The 17,519-nt window shown below is 50.4% G+C and overlaps 8 protein-coding genes across 8 annotated transcripts, besides 1 other annotated feature; 6 read left to right on the top strand and 2 right to left on the bottom strand.

Annotated features, from left to right (window-relative positions):
- Positions 1-17,519: part of a sequence feature (contig 1.75 1..213493(-1)) that runs on past both edges of the window.
- Positions 921-2,604, top strand: ANIA_04336 (L-arabinitol 4-dehydrogenase-like protein ladB; the record flags this gene model as incomplete). Its single annotated transcript, XM_656848.1, has 5 exons — positions 921-1,188; positions 1,322-1,788; positions 1,848-2,102; positions 2,177-2,198; positions 2,333-2,604. 5 exons carry the CDS (start codon positions 921-923, stop codon positions 2,602-2,604), a joined length of 1,284 nt encoding a protein of 427 aa, XP_661940.1.
- On the top strand, positions 2,945-4,086 carry ANIA_04337 (uncharacterized protein; the record flags this gene model as incomplete). The annotated part of the gene is made up of 6 exons (XM_656849.1): positions 2,945-3,004; positions 3,130-3,181; positions 3,377-3,518; positions 3,550-3,639; positions 3,780-3,794; positions 3,885-4,086. 6 exons carry the CDS (start codon positions 2,945-2,947, stop codon positions 4,084-4,086), a joined length of 561 nt encoding a protein of 186 aa, XP_661941.1.
- ANIA_04338 (uncharacterized protein) lies at positions 5,393-6,294 on the bottom strand (the record flags this gene model as incomplete). The annotated part of the gene is made up of 3 exons (XM_656850.1): positions 5,393-5,755; positions 5,811-6,058; positions 6,108-6,294. 3 exons carry the CDS (start codon positions 6,292-6,294, stop codon positions 5,393-5,395), a joined length of 798 nt encoding a protein of 265 aa, XP_661942.1.
- Positions 6,544-11,150, top strand: ANIA_04339 (uncharacterized protein; the record flags this gene model as incomplete). The annotated part of the gene is made up of 10 exons (XM_656851.1): positions 6,544-6,565; positions 6,670-6,796; positions 7,285-7,429; positions 7,605-7,669; positions 7,716-7,941; positions 8,026-8,050; positions 8,162-8,385; positions 8,456-8,711; positions 8,761-8,887; positions 8,927-11,150. The coding sequence occupies 10 exons, from the start codon at positions 6,544-6,546 to the stop codon at positions 11,148-11,150; spliced, it is 3,441 nt and encodes a 1,146-aa protein (XP_661943.1).
- ANIA_04340 (4F5 domain protein) lies at positions 11,528-12,418 on the top strand. The gene is made up of 3 exons (XM_656852.2): positions 11,528-11,658; positions 11,738-11,822; positions 11,981-12,418. Exons 1-3 carry the CDS (start codon positions 11,596-11,598, stop codon positions 12,031-12,033), a joined length of 201 nt encoding a protein of 66 aa, XP_661944.1. The 5' UTR covers positions 11,528-11,595; the 3' UTR covers positions 12,034-12,418.
- Positions 12,547-13,620, bottom strand: ANIA_04341 (uncharacterized protein; the record flags this gene model as incomplete). Its single annotated transcript, XM_656853.1, has 1 exon — positions 12,547-13,620. The coding sequence occupies one exon, from the start codon at positions 13,618-13,620 to the stop codon at positions 12,547-12,549; it is 1,074 nt and encodes a 357-aa protein (XP_661945.1).
- Positions 13,944-14,669, top strand: ANIA_04342 (protein get1; the record flags this gene model as incomplete). Its single annotated transcript, XM_656854.1, has 3 exons — positions 13,944-14,030; positions 14,085-14,304; positions 14,350-14,669. The coding sequence occupies 3 exons, from the start codon at positions 13,944-13,946 to the stop codon at positions 14,667-14,669; spliced, it is 627 nt and encodes a 208-aa protein (XP_661946.1).
- ANIA_04343 (uncharacterized protein) lies at positions 15,602-17,519 on the top strand (the record flags this gene model as incomplete). Its single annotated transcript, XM_656855.2, has 6 exons — positions 15,602-15,832; positions 15,877-15,969; positions 16,019-16,273; positions 16,326-16,678; positions 16,860-17,122; positions 17,464-17,519. The coding sequence occupies 6 exons, from the start codon at positions 15,602-15,604 to the stop codon at positions 17,517-17,519; spliced, it is 1,251 nt and encodes a 416-aa protein (XP_661947.2).

The raw sequence follows: 17,519 nt of genomic DNA, 5'->3' as shown, positions 1-17,519 counted from the left end.
GATCTGGTAACGAGAGAGTTAAAGTAGGATCCAGCAAGATAAATATATCACACTCAAGATTATCTACAACGCAGATCTTACCCGACATCAAGGTGATTATTGCCACCTGGGATTCGAGGCAGCAGGCACCTGGCACTTGCTGCTGACCACCTCAACTAACGAAGAGTTGCTGGATGGTCACAAGTCTGGTTTGAGGCCGGGTATATGGCAAGCGCGTCCCCTACATGTGGTATTGGCAAGCCGGATAATCAGATCGAGCCAGTGATACGTCACCTTTGCACATTCTCGCCTCCAGGTGAAGTAGGCGCGTCTCAAGGCGTGGCAGCCTGCCCGTTCCTCTACTATATCGCTGTTTGGCCACGGCAGGAACGTCCTTGTTTTGCCATCTATACATAAATACATTAGTTAAGAAGTTAAGAGTCTTGCAGTATGTTGAGATCGGCGGCTAGGAATCGAACCAGCATACGCCACGCCACATTCGGGGCTATCTCCGTTGACCAGCAGACTTTCTCATGACTCAGTGACCCACTTCTTATACTCCAGTGGACGGCGAACAGAAGAGGTATCAGAGCATGGCCTGATGGTGCACTGCTGTGGATAGTGAGTGGGAAAACTGGGGAATGTCTATGGTTATTGTGCTTTTTTTGCCCTAAGGCAGCTCGTTCTCCTCGGAACTCGTCTTGCGCACTGCGGCAGTACCCCGAAACACCCCTCACCAGGGTTGATACTGGATTAGATGCGTCGAAGCACTCTAATTGTATCCGTCACTCTCATGTACTCCAAGTAGAGTCTAGATGTGCTGGCTCGGGGATGCCCCGTAGGAACCGACCCTCGACCACGTAACCGAGACCGGTGCCTTGCCTATATAGTTCGAGGCACTAATCCAAGCTTCAGAGTTTACTGAAAGCCAGTCTGTCGCCATGGAGATCCTTCAAAAGAAGCCCAAGAATATCGCCATCCATACAAGTCCCGTCCACGATCTCCGGGTGGTCGACTGTGAGATCCCCCGGCTTGCTCCCGACGGGTGCCTGATCCATGTCCGTGCAACTGGTATCTGCGGCTCAGACGTGCATTTCTGGAAACATGGCCGTATTGGCCCTATGGTCGTGACGGGGGATAATGGCCTGGGGCACGAGAGTGCCGGAGTCGTCCTGCAGGTGGGCGACGCGGTCACCCGATTTAAGCCTGGTAAGAGCCACCTCTTGCTGATTTTCTGGGAATTGAGAAGGACCCGCGCTGAAGCGCATGACGACAGGCGATCGGGTGGCCATGGAATGTGGCGTACCCTGCTCCAAGCCTACCTGTGACTTTTGCCGTACAGGCAAGTACCACGCCTGCCCAGACGTCGTCTTCTTTTCGACGCCTCCCCACCACGGCACTCTGCGACGGTACCACGCCCACCCAGAGGCCTGGCTGCATCGTCTCCCCGACCACGTCTCCTTTGAAGAGGGCGCCCTTCTCGAGCCGCTAACGGTTGCCCTGGCTGGCATTGACCGGTCCGGGCTGCGTCTGGCCGACCCGCTGGTCATCTGTGGTGCCGGGCCAATCGGCCTCGTCACCCTCCTGGCGGCCAATGCAGCCGGGGCAGCACCAATTGTCATCACCGATATCGACAGCAACCGTCTCGCCAAGGCCAAAGAGCTCGTGCCGCGCGTGCAGCCGGTGCTGGTCCAGAAACAGGAGTCTCCACAAGAGCTGGCTGGGCGTATCGTCCAGCGGCTCGGACAGGAGGCGCGACTGGTTCTTGAATGCACTGGGGTGGAGAGCAGTGTTCATGCAGGGATCTATGTAGGTTTTGGGACTGCGACGGCGTTTCTGAAGAAAATCCTCTGACGATCTCAATGCAGGCAACCCGGTTCGGAGGCACGGTGTTCGTCATCCGCGTCGGCAAGGACTTCCAGAATATCCCCTTCATGCACATGTCGGCCAAGGAGATCGACCTGCGGTTCCAGTACCGCTATCATGACATCTACCCCAAGGCAATCAGCCTGGTCAACGCGGGGCTCGTCGACCTGAAGCCGTTAGTGTCTCACCGATACAAGCTGGAGGACGGCCTTGAAGCGTTTGCTACCGCAAGCAATACAGCTGCCAAGGCCATCAAGGTACAGATAGTGGACGGGTAGAGTGTTCGTATGAAGAAATGAGTTCCGTGTCCGTCTTGGTTTCATCCATATAGTTAGGCACTAGCTCTAGGGAGCGTAAGGCTAGTCTGCAGAGTAAACAAAGATTGTTTAGGTCAGCAAAGTTCCAGGGAGACTGTGTAAAAATGACAGCTACGTGCGGTATATACTAAGTTACGCACCTGTAAGTTTAGATATCTACATATCCACAGCATATTCCGGCATCTGCCCCAAGGATGAGGTCGTGCCTACCGTTTTGACCAAGCCTGGGACTCGTTTCCTTAGAGACTGCACAACGCACATTGCGCTTCACGGTTCGTCCCCATCTTCAAACGTCTATGGCAAACCCGGAATTGAATGTTTACGGAGAAGTGCCGAGCATACAAGAGAACAGCAGTGGACCTTGCAATTCGACGGCTGTTCCTCTTTGGCTTCAAGTGGATCAGGGGAACGACTAGGACAGGCCAGACCAGAGCCAGTATAGTCCGTGGATATGGAGGCAGATGCTGGTCCAACCATGGCCTTCTCCAGCCTCGCATGCTGCTCCTCCACTTGACAAGTCTAGGCACCCTGTCGAAGAGAAATCGGAACGGAAATACAGAGAGGAGAAGAATCTCTCTCGTACCCGGGCTCAGGAGGGGCTAGCATTACCCCGTGCAGGCTCAGCAGCAGGGTGGAACCATTGGTGATCTGGGGTTGTACGGAGGGGGTCACATCAGCGTCGTGACTATATAGGGACTCTATGTAGGGGCTTTAGCCTTATTGTGTGTGACATCCAACACTCAGGAGCTGTTAGCCTCGTCTGCCATCAACCGACCTGCATCATGGCGCCGACGAAGCCCTACTTTGGGTTTACTGGAGGGTGGCTCACATTCTGGGTCTCTGTAAGCCGTGAGCCCTAACACATGTCATCTTTTTTTTTTTCTTCCTTCATTTCAGTCTTCCTTCCTTTTGTTTCTCTCTTTTCCATTTCTGCCGGGGAAGTGCTACTACTCTCGTGGAAATACAGTTGGCTTGCGCAACTGATATGACGTTGTTCGGATATGACCAAGGTGTCTTCAGTATGACATGCCAGCGCTTGTGACATTGGGACTGCCAGAAAGCTAATATCTGGTTGCGTAGGTGGGGTGGTCGTCACGCCAGACTTGCTCCAGGTTCATGATCTGGTTGAACCCTCGAAGACAAAGATCCTTCAACGGTCACTGATATATACGATGTTGGCTGTTTCTTCGGTGCAATGCTTGCCTTCACTGCAGGCGAGAGACTAGGGCGCAAGAACGCCATCCTTCTTGGGTGTACAATCATGGCTATCGGGACTGTTCTCAAGGCGTCATCCTACAATCTGGCCCAGATGTTCGTGGGCCGGAGTGTCCTAGAGCGATTTGTTCCAGACATTTGGTAGAATAAGACAGATTAACTGATATTGCAGCATCGGAAACGGCATCAGTGCTGCCACAGCGCCAGTCTGGCAAACAGAGACCGCCCAAGCAAAGTGGCGAGGAAAGCTGGTTATTCTCTAGTTAGGGCTCAACGCTGGCGGCTATTGTCTTGTCAACTGGGTCGACTACAGCTTATCCTTCAAAGAAGGGCTATCGTCTGCGATTGCCTATTGCCCTGCAACTCTTCTTTGACATGATCCTGTTCCCTACGATTCCGTAGTTACCAGTCTCCAAAGTGAGCTGTACCCATTTTTTTGGTCCTGTAGACAGTCTCGAGCAACATAATGTCTCCCGAGCTCAGGATCTGACGACAACAATGCACTAGGTGGCTTCTATTCCATGGCCGCGACGACGAAGCCCTCGAGGCTCTTTCTTGTATCGAGGCTGTGCCCCCCGATGACCCTTACATCAAGATCCAATATGACGAATTCAAATACAGCATTGCATACGAACGCAGAACGCGATGCCATGGCGAGACCTCTTACGCAACAAAGCAGACAACACAAAGACTCTCCGTCGACTCCTAGGAGCAAGCACATAAGCTATCCAACAGTTTCAAGGCTCGTCACTCTCCACCTCTTCAATCTGTTATGTTATCCACTAACAGTTCTCTTCCTCCAGGAATCAATGTAATGAGCTACTCCCTGCCCACCGTTCTGATACCTCGCGTGGGCCTGACTAACTCTACAGCCCGCCTCCTGAGAGCCTGCAACGCAACTTCCTACTTCATATTCTCCTGCATCGCAGTAACGATGATCGAATGCTTCGGCCGCCGAGGCCTCATGCTTCTCTTTGGAACTGGACAGTTTGTATGCTTTCTCGTCATTACCATCTTGCTCCGCTTCGCGGAAACCGATACAGATACAGATTAAGCATACGGTTCTGCTTCGGTTGCCTTCTTTTTTTACCATGTTGCCTTTGGAATTGGAATGCTAGGGGTACCCTGGTTGTATCCGACTGGATCAACTCATTGCCCATGAGGACGAAGGGGGCGGCTGTTGCGACGGCGACAAATTGGTACGTTGTTCACACTAGCCCTAATTACCCTGCAGTTGGAAAGTTACCACTCTGCCTCGCGAAAGGATAACCAACTTCGCCATTGTCGAGATAACACCAATCGGAATTCAGAATATCTGCTGGCGTTTTTGGATTGTGGGGACCGTGCTGAATGCAGTTTTCTTGCCGGTTATATACTTCCTCTACCCGGAAACAGGTTCGTGCTTTCAGAACTCTCACACCAGACCACACACTACAGCTGGTGTCCATACTTGGCATGATATATTTGGGCCTTGTTGCACAGTACTAACGAAGTCCAGCAAACCGTACCCTGGAAGATGTAGACTCGTACTACAGGTCCAATCCACCGCTGCTTGTCACCGGGACTCGGACGCAATCGCGGCTAAGCGTCCGCTTAAGTATGTTCGGCGTGAGGATGAAGAAATTCAGAGAAGGGCGAAGGAGGCTCGGATTATGGGGAAGTCTGATGGAGCTTCCGTGGAGCATGTTAGCTGATGGTACATGCGGTTCGATGTTGGCTTCTGTATGGGGAAGGAACTATCTTTACGCCGCAGACCAGCATGTCATTCTTGATATTTCACGACTAGACCTGGGACCAAAGCATTAGGAACACTCATATGAGTATGCTTTTGTAACCGGTGGAAGAAGAATTCATAAAAAGGGATATCTAGGGACAATAACATGAAAGAAGAACAAAATAAAGCCATAAAAAAACTCTGCAATCGCTAATATCATTGAGCCAAACGCCAATTTCTGATGCCCCAAAGCATCGCTGGTTATTCGTAGAAGGCAGGGTACGCCCCTAAAAGGTCCAGATCAAACATGAGCAGACTGTTGCATGGCTGGATGATGCGCAAGATCCGGAATAGTGACACCGGACGAGTCCCGCGAGTACTTAGACGACGGGGCGTAGTTCGAATTTGTAGGCACCGACATAGGCATCGGCATCGGATTCAGCGGCGGAGAGATTTTGACGGGGAACCGGGAAATGCTCGCCGTTGAGACGCGTCGGACAGGACTTGACGAGTTGTACGAAGGCAGCGTCTCTTCACGCTTGTAGCTGAGCTGGAATGAGCGCTGGCTGCCTGTGCGAGAGGCAACTTTCTGCGGCGCGACGGCTCCGTAGACGCGGACGTGGCGTGCGCTGACGCCGATATCGCGGTCTGCAAAGGCGAAGTTCTGTATGCGCGTTAGCAAGCACAAATATGTAAGAGAAGAGGGCGAAGAGACTTACCGCAGCCACATTGAGCACGCTGACAACGAGGGCTAGGATCCCAGCCGAGATGACGATCCGCCAGAATGTGAGGCCCAATTCCTCCTGGCTCGTTGCCGGTGTATTTAGGTCCCCCAATGCTCCAATCCCCAGTATCAGCATTGCGAAGGCTAACGAGAGAAAACCGGAGTCTTCGCCCAGGGATGGCCAGTGGCGGTCAAAGTAACTGCGGAAAAACGGGAGCTCTGAGACTAGGAGAAAGACTGTGCCTATTAGCATGTTTGTCTCGAATCGAGCACGCCAATGGAAGCTCCTTACTAGAAACGCCAATTGCTATAGCGTGCGCAACAGCTTCAAAGAAGAAGAAGCTGGTCAAGAGGTTGATTTTGACTAGCATAACCACATGGGCCGCGATGATATCGAGAAAGACGATGATGTTCATGACCCGCACAGCGTTGAGAATCACGTATCCCGGCCCAGCGAGGGACTCTTTCAACGACGCCATCATGATAGCGGTGGGGTGTCCAGAATAAGGAAAGATGCAATGACCGGTAGTAGAATGCGCGCTCTATCAGCACTGGGGCTTGCTTGTCCTTAGGATATACCTTATAATCAACTGAGCGGGAGAAAGGAACAGAAGGCCGGCCAGCAGCGAGAGTGACGAAATGAAAGGCAAAGAAAGTTAAGAAGAGAAAGAACCACAAAGACTGTTGGGCGTCAACGAGAAGAAGGAAGGACAACTGGAGGGGAACTCATGTCCGTTGCCCGCCGGGCAGGTGGGCGCTATTAATCACAACCCGATACCCATTGTGAGTCAATAGGATGAATCGGTAGAGAAGAACACACGATGGGCTGCAAAGGCCCTGAAACACTTCAAAAGGGCCCATAAAGAGCCGCTCTCCATTTGTTTTGACGCCGAAGAGTTTCCTTGTGTTTCTTCCTTTGACCGGGCTCCCAAAGCTGCAGAACGGGCTTCAAGGATTGCTGCCTTGCCTGTTCAGCTCCGAGTAAGAGCCTCGCAGAGTCGGGATGTTACATTTCCCAGTCAGGCAGAATCGATCCATTGGGATGGATCTGTTGCAGAGTGGAAGATGGAGGGCGGATGGAGTGGATGAGAAGACGCGCTGGTTTGGACGATGAAACCCAGCGCCAAACGATTGGCCCTCGCTTTTCTATCCTCGGGCTCTTCCCACCGTCTTTGAGAAACCTTCTCGAGTAAATCGGTCGTTCTTTCATTCGTTGATTTATTATAGTATCATTCCAAGGACTCATGTGGGCGCTTAGCTCCCTGGCGCTTAGCTCCCTGGCGTCAGGTCTTTGCCTTGTTTCTTTGCCAAGTCACCAGAGCCACTGCACTTCGCACCGAGTTCGAGCCTAAAGTCATTCCAAGGCCGTTGAAGATGGTTATTACTGGTCTATTCCTATAAAAAAATCCTATGAAAAAATAAGAATAAATATAGAATAAGAGGGAAAAAATCTCGAAGACATGCCGTAGTACTTTTGGCATATTGGAGACTACAATTGTTCGTCGTCGTGCGCCTAGCGCCGCCAACTCAGCGCCAACAGTTACTAATGGCTCGCGGCAAGGCGCTTCAGGTGCCCCGCTGGACAAACCAGCCTATCCTCATAGCGCGCCCGAGGTATCGTGCAATTGGACGGTGGAGGAGTGGCGCGGGGGGTTCGATGCTTAAGTATGGGTAAGGGCCTTTGCGAGCATGGACGAAAATCTGGAGAGGCCCGTACTGAGGCTTTATACCTTCGACTGCCATGGCAAGTCCCCCTTCAAACAGACTGAATTATACTAACGTAGCATAGACTGGCTACTTGCGGCCGGACACATTCTTGCGCACGCTTGTGCCTGGGAAGAGCCCTAAGATTGAGTAGGATCTGCCCCGGTGAGCGTTTATAAGTATGCTAATGGGGCAGTATCGTTGCCATTCATGGCCTTAATCCCAAGAACAAGGAGCGCCATGCTGAGAGGACGTGGGAGTTGAACGGAAAGATATGGCTGAGAGACTTTCTCCCCAGTCAGCTACCCCAAGCGAGGATAATGATCTATGGCTATAATTCCAATGTCAGCATTCAGTCTTCTTCTGCCGGGGTACGCGAGCAAGCACAGAACTTGCTGAATAGGCTGTGGCTCGAAAGACAAGTAAGGAATCTGACGTTTCCTGACAGAATGGGAGCTCATGATCTAGGGCTGTGAGGCTCGGCCTATCATTTTTATTTGCCATAGTCTTGGTGGTATAGTGGTCAAGGAGGTATGTTTCAAGTCCCCTGGGTGCAAGAGCAAACCCTAACTGGTCAGGCACTTGTACAAGCAAAGCTTGGGCATACTTACCAATCCATCCAAATGGCAACTTATGGTATAGCCTTTTTTGGCACTCCACATCGTGGCAGTCAGTTGGCAAAGCTTGGGGAGACAGTTGCGAAGGCTGTGAGGGCATTTCTTAGAACCCCAAACAACACCTTCATCAATGCCTTGAAAGAGAATGATCTATACGCCAATGAGCTCTCGGCGAACTTCAGTCAGTTGTTGGAGGATTACAAGTACATAAACTTCTACGAAACTCTACCTTTGAGAAGCCTCGGAATCGTATGTCGGCGCACCAATCCTTTATTACTATTATTATTCACTTCACTAATAAACCAATCTTTCCGCATAGATTGTAGAGAAAAAGTCAGCAACACTCGGTTTGCCTGACTCGCGAGAAATAACGGTTGCCTTGCTTGGAGACCACGAAAGTATTTGCCGGTTCGCAAGCGAAGAGGACGATAATTACAAACACGTCTCTGGGCTCATTACTAGGTTTGCTGCCATAGCAATGAGGGAGTGCGAGGAGGCATCACTCTTTGGAGAATTGGGTACAGAATCGACTCTGGCCGGATTGAGTCTGGTTGACCAGTTGGGTTCCAGAACATGTAGGCTGACTGGAGATGCCCTTAAGATCTAAGCTGATGATCAAAATAGGCATGATTCCATTCCCGCGGAATCAAGCGTTCGTGGGCAGGGCTTCTATCCTTGAACAAGTCAAGAGTCAAATCTTGCCTATTGGAACAACTTCTCGACTGGTGCTGTTTGGCCTCGGGGGTGTAGGGTAAGTTCCCTGTGATCCAACTCGAATTATGTTCTAAAGGACCAGAAAATCGCATATCGCAATCGAATTTGCCCACCAAATCTATACAGAGCTCCAAGCGTCAGTATTTTGGGTCAGTGCAAGCAGCATTGATCGCTTTCGTGAAGGGTACAGTGCGATCTTCGACGAACACATCTCAGACTCGGACGTAAAATGCGACAAAGCCGTTCGCGTCAAAGAATGGCTTGAGAAGGAACATGATGAATGGGTGTTGATCATTGACAATGCCGACGAAACATCTTTGTTCGAGCCTTCCAAGCACGGTAAACAAAGCGAGAGCCAGTCAATCCTGGAATTTATCCCCGAGTCTCAACGCGGTGTTATTCTCGTCACAACGCGAAATCGAGCAGCGGGCGTGAAGTTTACGAAGGGAGCAGCTAAGGCTTTGATTGAAGTCAAGCCGATGACTAGCGAGGAAGCAAAGCTCCTCATCAAGAGCAATGTCACAGAGCAGATCCTTGAAGAGGATGAACTGGACAGGCTCTCCGAAATCTTAGGCCATCTGCCACTGGCGATCGTCCAAGCCGCCGCTTTCATGCAAGAAAACTCCATGAGCGTCAGCGAATACATCGAGCTGTACAACGACAGCGAAGAAACAAGCATGGATCTTCTCTGCGAGCCGTTTGAAACACTAGGGAGAGATACCGGCGTTCCCAATGCCGTTGCTACAACGCTGATCGTCTCCCTTGACCAAATCAAAGAGCGGGATCCCAAGGCTGTTGAAATACTACAGCTTATACCATTTCTAGACAGAAATGAGGTTCCTAAGAGCTTGGTCCAGCATAGGATAAAACGCCCGTTGGAGCTAACGAAGGCGCTTGGAACCCTAAAGGCGTTTTCTCTGATTGTTCCGACAAATGGTAAGGGAGACTTCTCTTTCCATCGCCTGGTACAGTTGGTGCTGCGGAAATGGCTTATTCTGGAGAGCCTCTATGAAGAGAAATCTGTTCATGCCATGGAGCTTCTGGATGAGTTGTATCCTGATGCGACATTCGAGAACTGGGGTACTTGTGCGGCGTACCTGCCACATGCTCAATCGGTTCTATCCCTCGTTTCCGAAGCTCATGATGAAAGTAGGAAAAAGAGAATCCATCTTCAGGAGGGTATCGCCTATTACCTTTGGTCTCAAGGATACTACCAAGAAGCCGAAAAGCTGGATGCCCTGATCGTCGAGGAGAAAAAGCGGGAGTTTGGACCAGAGCATCCCGAAACCCTGGAAAGTATGACTGGTCTGGCGGCAACGTACCATGATCAAGCCAGATGGGCGGAAGCTGAGCAGCTGGATTCGTTTGTACTTGAAGCGAGAAGGAAAATGCTGGGCTCCAGTGATCGCCTCACGCTGACCACGATGGCTAATCTTGCAACGACATATGTGTCTCAGGACCGAATGCAGGAGGCTGAGTCCCTTAGACGGGAGGTCTATGAGACCTCGAAATCAGAGTTTGGCGAAGAGGATGAGGACACAATTATCGCGATGACCAACTTAGGGACACTCTACATCGATCTGGGGAAAGTGGAGGAGGCAGCTGGCTTGATACAGCGTGCCCTAGCTTGGAGAACGAAAAGCCAAGGTCCTGAGCATAAGGACACCTTAGTCTGCTCCAGCACTCTTGCTAAGGTCTACAAAGCGCAAGGCAAATTGGAAGAAGCCGAAGAACTGGCCCTTCAGTGCTTGACGGTATCCGAAGCTGTCTTAGGCCCACAGCATCCAGAGACGTGGATCAGAAAAACGATAGTAGCTGATATCTACTTGGAACGAGGAAAGCTAGACATGGCTGAAGAGCAATTTGTGCAGATGATCGAAAAGATGGAGCAGGAAAAGGCCCCTCGCTACGATATCTTAGAGAAAATATTACGCCTTGCGGGCGTCTATCGGGCCAAAGGTGACGAAAAGATGGTCGTGAAACTGGAAGGCGAAGCACTTGATGGGAGCATTCAAGAGCTGGGACCTGATCACCCGTTTACCATGCGATGTCTCTATTTTGTTGCGGTCACTCACAAGCAATACGGGAGAGATGCCGAAGCGATCCGGCTAATGACTCTTGCGACCCATAGAGAGGAGAAAGTTTTGGGGCCTTATCATGATAGTACTCTTGAGTCCTTCCATATGCTGAGGGAGTGGTGTGGTGATGATGTGGCCATACAGAAGCTGCTAGAAATTGACGAAAGAGGGGAGAGCAAACCGAGCGGCTGGAGAGGCAGGTCTACAGTGGGAGAGAGCTGAAAATAATCGCTAATTTCTCAGTATAACAAACTGACCAATGTAGAGCATCAAATATGACTGTCTATAATATTTTCGGCGTTGGAAATTATTAAGGACATATAGCGAAGCCAGAATGGTAATCTATGACCTATGGTTAGTATAAGAGATGATGAGCCAAATAAAAGTCGAGGGACTAATGAGCTGGTACCTCTGTCTGGCCATTCAGCTGCGTTTTTTAACCACAGTATATACTAGCTCATTCTACGCCCAGGTTCGGACGGTCTAGCCCGCTAAAATCTAGTTGGCCCTGGAAATCCGCCATCCAATCAAACTCCCGCCAGCCAAAGCACGGTTTTCAGCGCCCCGATCTCAGTCTCAACATCCCCTTATCTATCCAGAGAGCAAAATACAGCGTCCCCTTACCCCAGCGATATCCCAAGAAGAGAACGCAATCAACCCAGGCAATATGACCCGCGGAAACCAACGAGACCGAGACCGCGAAAGGCAGCGCAAGAAGGCCGAGAGCGAGGTAAGAATCCCATCCGCAGCCGCGAGCCATCCGCTCCTCCTCCTAACTCGAACTGTACTCTGACGGATGAGATATATAGAAAAAGGCCAATACTCTATCCGGAACGGCATTTGCGCGTAAGAAGGAAGAAGACGCTGCAAAGATGCGAGCGAAGCAGGCAGCAGGTAAGTTAAAGTTCTGATGTTTTGCAGGGGTCTTTCTTTGTTCTCTCCTCTCTTGCCGCAATGCCTCTCGGCGTATTCAATTTGTTGCAGTGCTCCTCTGTTCCTATTGGGGAAGGTTGGACTGTGGATCAGAAGACTGACGTATTTTTCGCTTTTAGCCGATGCGAAGAAAGCTGCTGCCGCTCTTGCTGCGGCAGGGAAGAAAAAATGACACCTGCTTTGCGCCGTGACTACGCTCCATACCTTGGACTGAACCTTTTCGAACTCAGGACATTGTCCTCGAATAATCTCGCTCTTCGTTCCGCGATTATATAATGCGCCGATAACAGCTACAAAGCGCGGCTTACGGATTCTTCTGGCCCTGGTTATATTCTGAGAACGTGGATGTGCTCTGATAAATACTTGGATTGGGAAGTCAATATAAGGGATCTGAGGTCGAGAGGTAGTTCAGGGGATAGGGCTAGATTTCGCGGTCGTATACAACAGCTGGGAATAATTGGGTTTTCCGCACTGGGGCATGGGAATATCACTTTTGACGATAGCTACGCTTGATTTCTTAGCGAGGCGTTTGAATGAATATCTGAAGCGTTTGGTTTAATTTTAGCGGGTCTTTCACTATATTTAGATAATGGGTAATTGGGCTGGGCATCTAACGTTTATCCCTTATAGAGGGAGAAACGCGGGCACGAAGAGGAGTCGATGGTTTCTTCTTATGAGGATGGTTCTATATTGTTGGGGTTTTCTCCGCGGCCCAGTAAATTCGTGCTCTCTCAAGCCATGTCCGCCATGATATACGCGCTTTAATTTCAACATGCATTGCCTCTAACGAGGCGGTGCGCAGGACAGCCCATGGATATGGCGGTGATTGGCCGAGCGGTTCGAGTAGGTTGAACTTGCGAGTGGCCAGTTCAACGAACGTCCAAATACTCTCGCCCTCCCAGCCGATATCTAGCGCGAACTGGGCGACCTTGCCCACAGTATCGAGCCGAAGCGCCGTAATTGGCACACCATCTAGCAGATAAAGCAGAAACATCAACCCAGATATATCAGCTGGATGGACAAGGCACCAATCCAGTGTAGGTCGGATGATGCTCTGCCCAAATTGTACCCGCCACTCCTCGCTTTTCAAGCCCCCAGACTCAGCCAGTATACGGTGGATCTGTCGCAAGTACGTAAAGGCGTAGTAGTTCCTGGGATGTAGCTCGCCGGCTCGCAGGACCACTGATAATTCAGCTTGAAAAAGATCCTCGACGCCCTTAAAGTCGGGCTTGCGGAGCCGGACAAGATGCGTTTGAGCCCATTGACGATGCTGCCACAGAGTTGGCGACTTGGTGTGCCGATGGAGCGGAGAGCAAAGGTACGTCGTCATGAGGGAGAGTTCGGTATCCAATGCATGGATGAGCGTCTCCAGGTCTGAGGTGAACAGCGCGCTTAACCTTCGCTTCCTCCAGTTGCATGCCGTCAAGTGTTCGCAGTCGAAGAGGAGGATGATCTCCGATGCGATTGTAAGCCTCTGATCCGCTTCCCCGCCTTCACCCTCCAATACTGGTGTCGAAGCAGCTTCATCGGTATATTGTGAGCTCGACTTCGCCATCAAAGAATTTAGAAAGATTCTCCGTGCAACAACAAACGCTTGCACGAGGCACTTCTTCGTAATTCCAATCGAGCAGCCATCCTCGAGTATCGGGCCAAAGGCCGGCGGGAGAATCTCGAATTCAAGAACTCGGCCATCTCTGTTCGCAAAAATCCGGAAGAGCTCTTGAAAAGCGTTGGGTTGTTGCGGACATTGGGCTGTCATTGAGACAGAAGCATGGCTGTTTGCCGTGGTTTGTTCCCCGCTGTTCGCGCCGGAGATCAAAAAAAGCCGCCCGCCGAAGATCCGATCAGTTCTGGCAACGTGACAACGTCATTTGCGCTACTCACAATACCTCTGCCAGCAATTCTGCTGCGAGTTGTGACAGCGTCCAATACCTAGCAGATCGTTATCGTGTACTCTTTCTTGAAGCCGCTTGTCCTTTGAAGCCACGGCTGGTTCTCCTGCTCCCCTCGCTTCGCTTCGTCTTCGTGCCTCCACAAACAAACAGTAAGATCCGAACTTCAAGAGACTTGGGCTTCGCAATCATGATCTCCCTTATTTGGACGATATTCATTCTCCATATCGCCATTTTTCTCGTGAACACGATCGGTGCGGCGACAATTGACAACTTGGTATGGCAAATTCCTTCTCTACCCCTCTGAGACCGCAGCTAACGCTTTCCTTAGCTATGGCTCCTCTACCTTAAGCTCCCGACGTCGCTGTACCAAACCGCCCAGGAACAAACCAAGCTGAAGCGCGAAGTCGTCCAGCTCAAGCGGGACATGAACAATACAAGCTCGCAAGATGAATTTGCAAAGTGGGCGAAGCTGCGGCGCCGACATGATAAGGCGTTGAGTGAATATGAGGCTTTGAGTATGCTTCCACTCTCATTTAGTTCTCTATTCTGTGTGTGGGTGAGGAGGGACTAATTATTCTTTCATTCGTTTATAGACCAGAAGCTCTCCTCGCAGAAAGGTTCCTTTGACTGGTTCGTCAAAATCGCCCGCTGGCTCAGCACGACCGGTCTCAAGATCTTCATCCAATTCCGATACTCGAAAACGCCTGTCTTTGAACTCCCCGGCGGCTGGCTTCCTTACCCTGTGGAGTGGGTGCTAGCCTTCCCTCGCGCTCCGCAAGGTTCGGTGAGCGTCCAGGTTTGGAACAGTGTATGCGCGACGGCGGTTACAGTTATTGCTGAGATTATTACGGGCCTGGCCTTACAAGTCAAGGGCAGCGCACAGGCCGTCCCGGCTACGGCTAAGAAGGCATAATGATGTACAGGTGTTTCATATTGGATAGGTAGAGGATTAAAAGCGACATGACATGTAATGATAATGTTCGTCAGATAAAGAAACAATCGTTTATCGTCAACGACCCCATACCGTAGTAGGAGTTTCAGGGCTTGACTCTATGATTGGTATATCATCATCGAACCACATTACAGTCGAAAGGTAAAGGGGGATTATCAAAAGGGAGATTGATGAGGAAAAAGAGTCCGGCCCCTTCGACAGAGCATCTGCAACCGCACCTCTCGGCCAGTCGCCGCTTTCAATAAGCTACAGACCCAAAAGATATGAACTCCTCGCCTCAAGAATGAGCCCCATTGAGTTACCCAGCTAACTCAGTAGCTGAGCAATCGCATGACTATCCAAACACGACGAAAGGCAACCCAATAAACCCCTCTCCGGCACAGAGGTATACCCCATTGTTTCCACACAGTGTGCGTCGAGTACGCACTCAGCACCGGTAGGGAATAGGGCAGTCAGCCGCTATCAAATTGCTTTTATGGCGGCGCGTTTCCGCATTGCCTGTCTATCGCCAGAGACGAAAGACAGGGTGTCCGGGGACTTTCTCCCAAAGCAAGACTCTTCTTGGTAGAAGAGGAGAGAACTGGAAAATTCTCTGTGTGTAAGCTTTGAATGCGATCCTTTGAGCGAGGAGTTGGGAAAAGAAAAGAAAAGATTGCGGGCTGGAAATTTTATGTATCTTGGTCATGTGATGGACTAGTCTGAGTTGGGGTTAGGCTGATTTGCATGAGAAAAGCCCGCGACTTTCCCTTTATCAGAAAATATACCGCTAAGCCAAAAAGGCGTCATGACTAATTAGTCTTAGACAGTCATGAATCCAAGCTGACAGCCCTTTTTGGGCATGCCTCTGCCCACTCTTCTAGAATTACAATTGCAGGCAAGAGTCTGCTGTGAGAATGTTTCCGAGTGGCTCATACCAAGTCGGCCGAATTGTAAAGCAAAGAAGGGTAGGTGTTGCCTGTAACCCCTGCCGTGTGCACAAGATCCGCTGTGATGGGATTTGGCGGAAATGTGGTACTTGTCTTCGCCGTCGCCGTCGAGAAACTTGTGTTTACGGCGATGACAACATGGTCAGAATTTCGAGTAAGTGTGCTATCGAAATGGCTGAAGTCGTTATGTCTGATGTCGTGATAGGCTTCGAACCTAGATAAAACGCCTAGAAACAATTTAGGCTTCTCCGATCTCTAGGCACAAGAGCAAGTGCCAGTTGAGGATTAGTTCGAGCCTGAAGTCACGGCAATGGGCTTTACTACTCGTCCTCTTGGTGATGACGATAAATCAAAAGGGGCCCTTTGGTGACTCTTCGGCCATAGCTTTCACAGCGGCTGCAGGAAACCATGAAATCTGGTGAGCTTTCTCCGGGGCCTTCTGCAGCCTCTGATACCACCCAGATACCCTTCATTGAGAAGAATACAAGAAGCGTGGACATCGCATTGGATCTCCTTCCGCCTCGCGCACTAGCAGACCATCTCGTGGACTGCTACTTTACCAAGATTCACGTTCTGTATCCATTTGTACACAAGAAAGCTTTTCTTTCGCGTATCAGCAGCTCTGGACGTCTGGCGACCGTATAGACACAAGCACAAACACTGGCTTCGGGCTGGGCGACTCCACCGTTAGCGCAAGAACCTTTTACTACGGTTAAATATTGTCTTCGCTCATGGGTGCCAATTTTCAGAAATGATGTGTGTTGAGCGCCAAACAACGTCTGAAGCTTTCTTTCATCGGTGCAAGCCGGCTCTTGACGTGGATTACCTCGAGCGTGGAGACTTAGCTCTAGTTCAGGTCGTTCTGTTTATAGCCCATTATCTCCAAGGTTCGCAAACTCCCAACCGCTGTTTGCACGCTATCGGAACTGCATTTCGGCTGGCTCAAGGGCTCGGTCTACATGCGACTGTTGGCGACGAGCATCGTTCCTTTGCCCAGAAGCAGATGAGGAGGCGAGTTTGGCACGGTTGTAGAATGTTAGACCTGTAAGTAACAGTACTGAAGCCAATGGGCCCATGATAACCGAATTTAGAGCAACTAGTACTATGCTTGGGCGTCCGGCGATGACATCTGAACACTCACTAGTTCCCCTGCCTGAAGTAGTTGATGATTGCATCTGTCTGGAGAAGCGGTTGTCTGCCAGCAACCATCTGGAACATTTTCTAGCGTTGAGTGGTTCGTTGCCACTTTGAAATTGCATGAATTGCTGCGAAAGATTCACAACATACTTTACGAGGACGAGGCGGAACATCACTGTCGAGGTTCAGCAGATAAGAAGGCTCAAAGTGTCCGACAGGTCCAATTTATTACTCAGATTGAACTGGACCTAGACGAATTTCGGGTGAATGTCCCAAAACCGCTGAGTTGGGAGGACATGACCCCTGACCTCCCAGATCCGTCACTGAGAGAAAAGTGTCTGCTCAAAGTTGGTGAGTGGGAAGTAACGCAGTTTCCATGGAGGATTAGACTGATTTGCGCAAAGATTTCTAAACCTCAGACTTTTAGCTTATAGGCTGGCTCTATCTTGGTCCCTTGGCAAAGTGCGATTTGGAAAGGGAGATGAGAGCGAGCCAATTGAGCCGCTTTTATCTGGAATATATTCCGACCTGAACGTGAATTGCTCCGTCTTGTGTGCTCAGCCTGCCATTGAACTAATATCCCTTGTGCATGACACATGTAGCACGGATTTGGCAAGTGTTTGGCTTTACAACGTATTTGTACGTGTGATTGGATTGACTTTCTCATTCCAATACTGATATTTACTTTTTAGACACCTTCACTGCAGGGTTGGTCCTCATTCTCGCCGAGTTCCATAACGGGCTGTAA

The sequence above is a fragment of the Aspergillus nidulans genome, chromosome III (genome assembly GCF_000011425.1).
Source record: "Aspergillus nidulans FGSC A4 chromosome III".
In the NCBI taxonomy this organism is placed as follows: domain Eukaryota; kingdom Fungi; phylum Ascomycota; class Eurotiomycetes; order Eurotiales; family Aspergillaceae; genus Aspergillus; species Aspergillus nidulans.
This window is presented reverse-complemented; position numbering and strand designations above follow the sequence as displayed.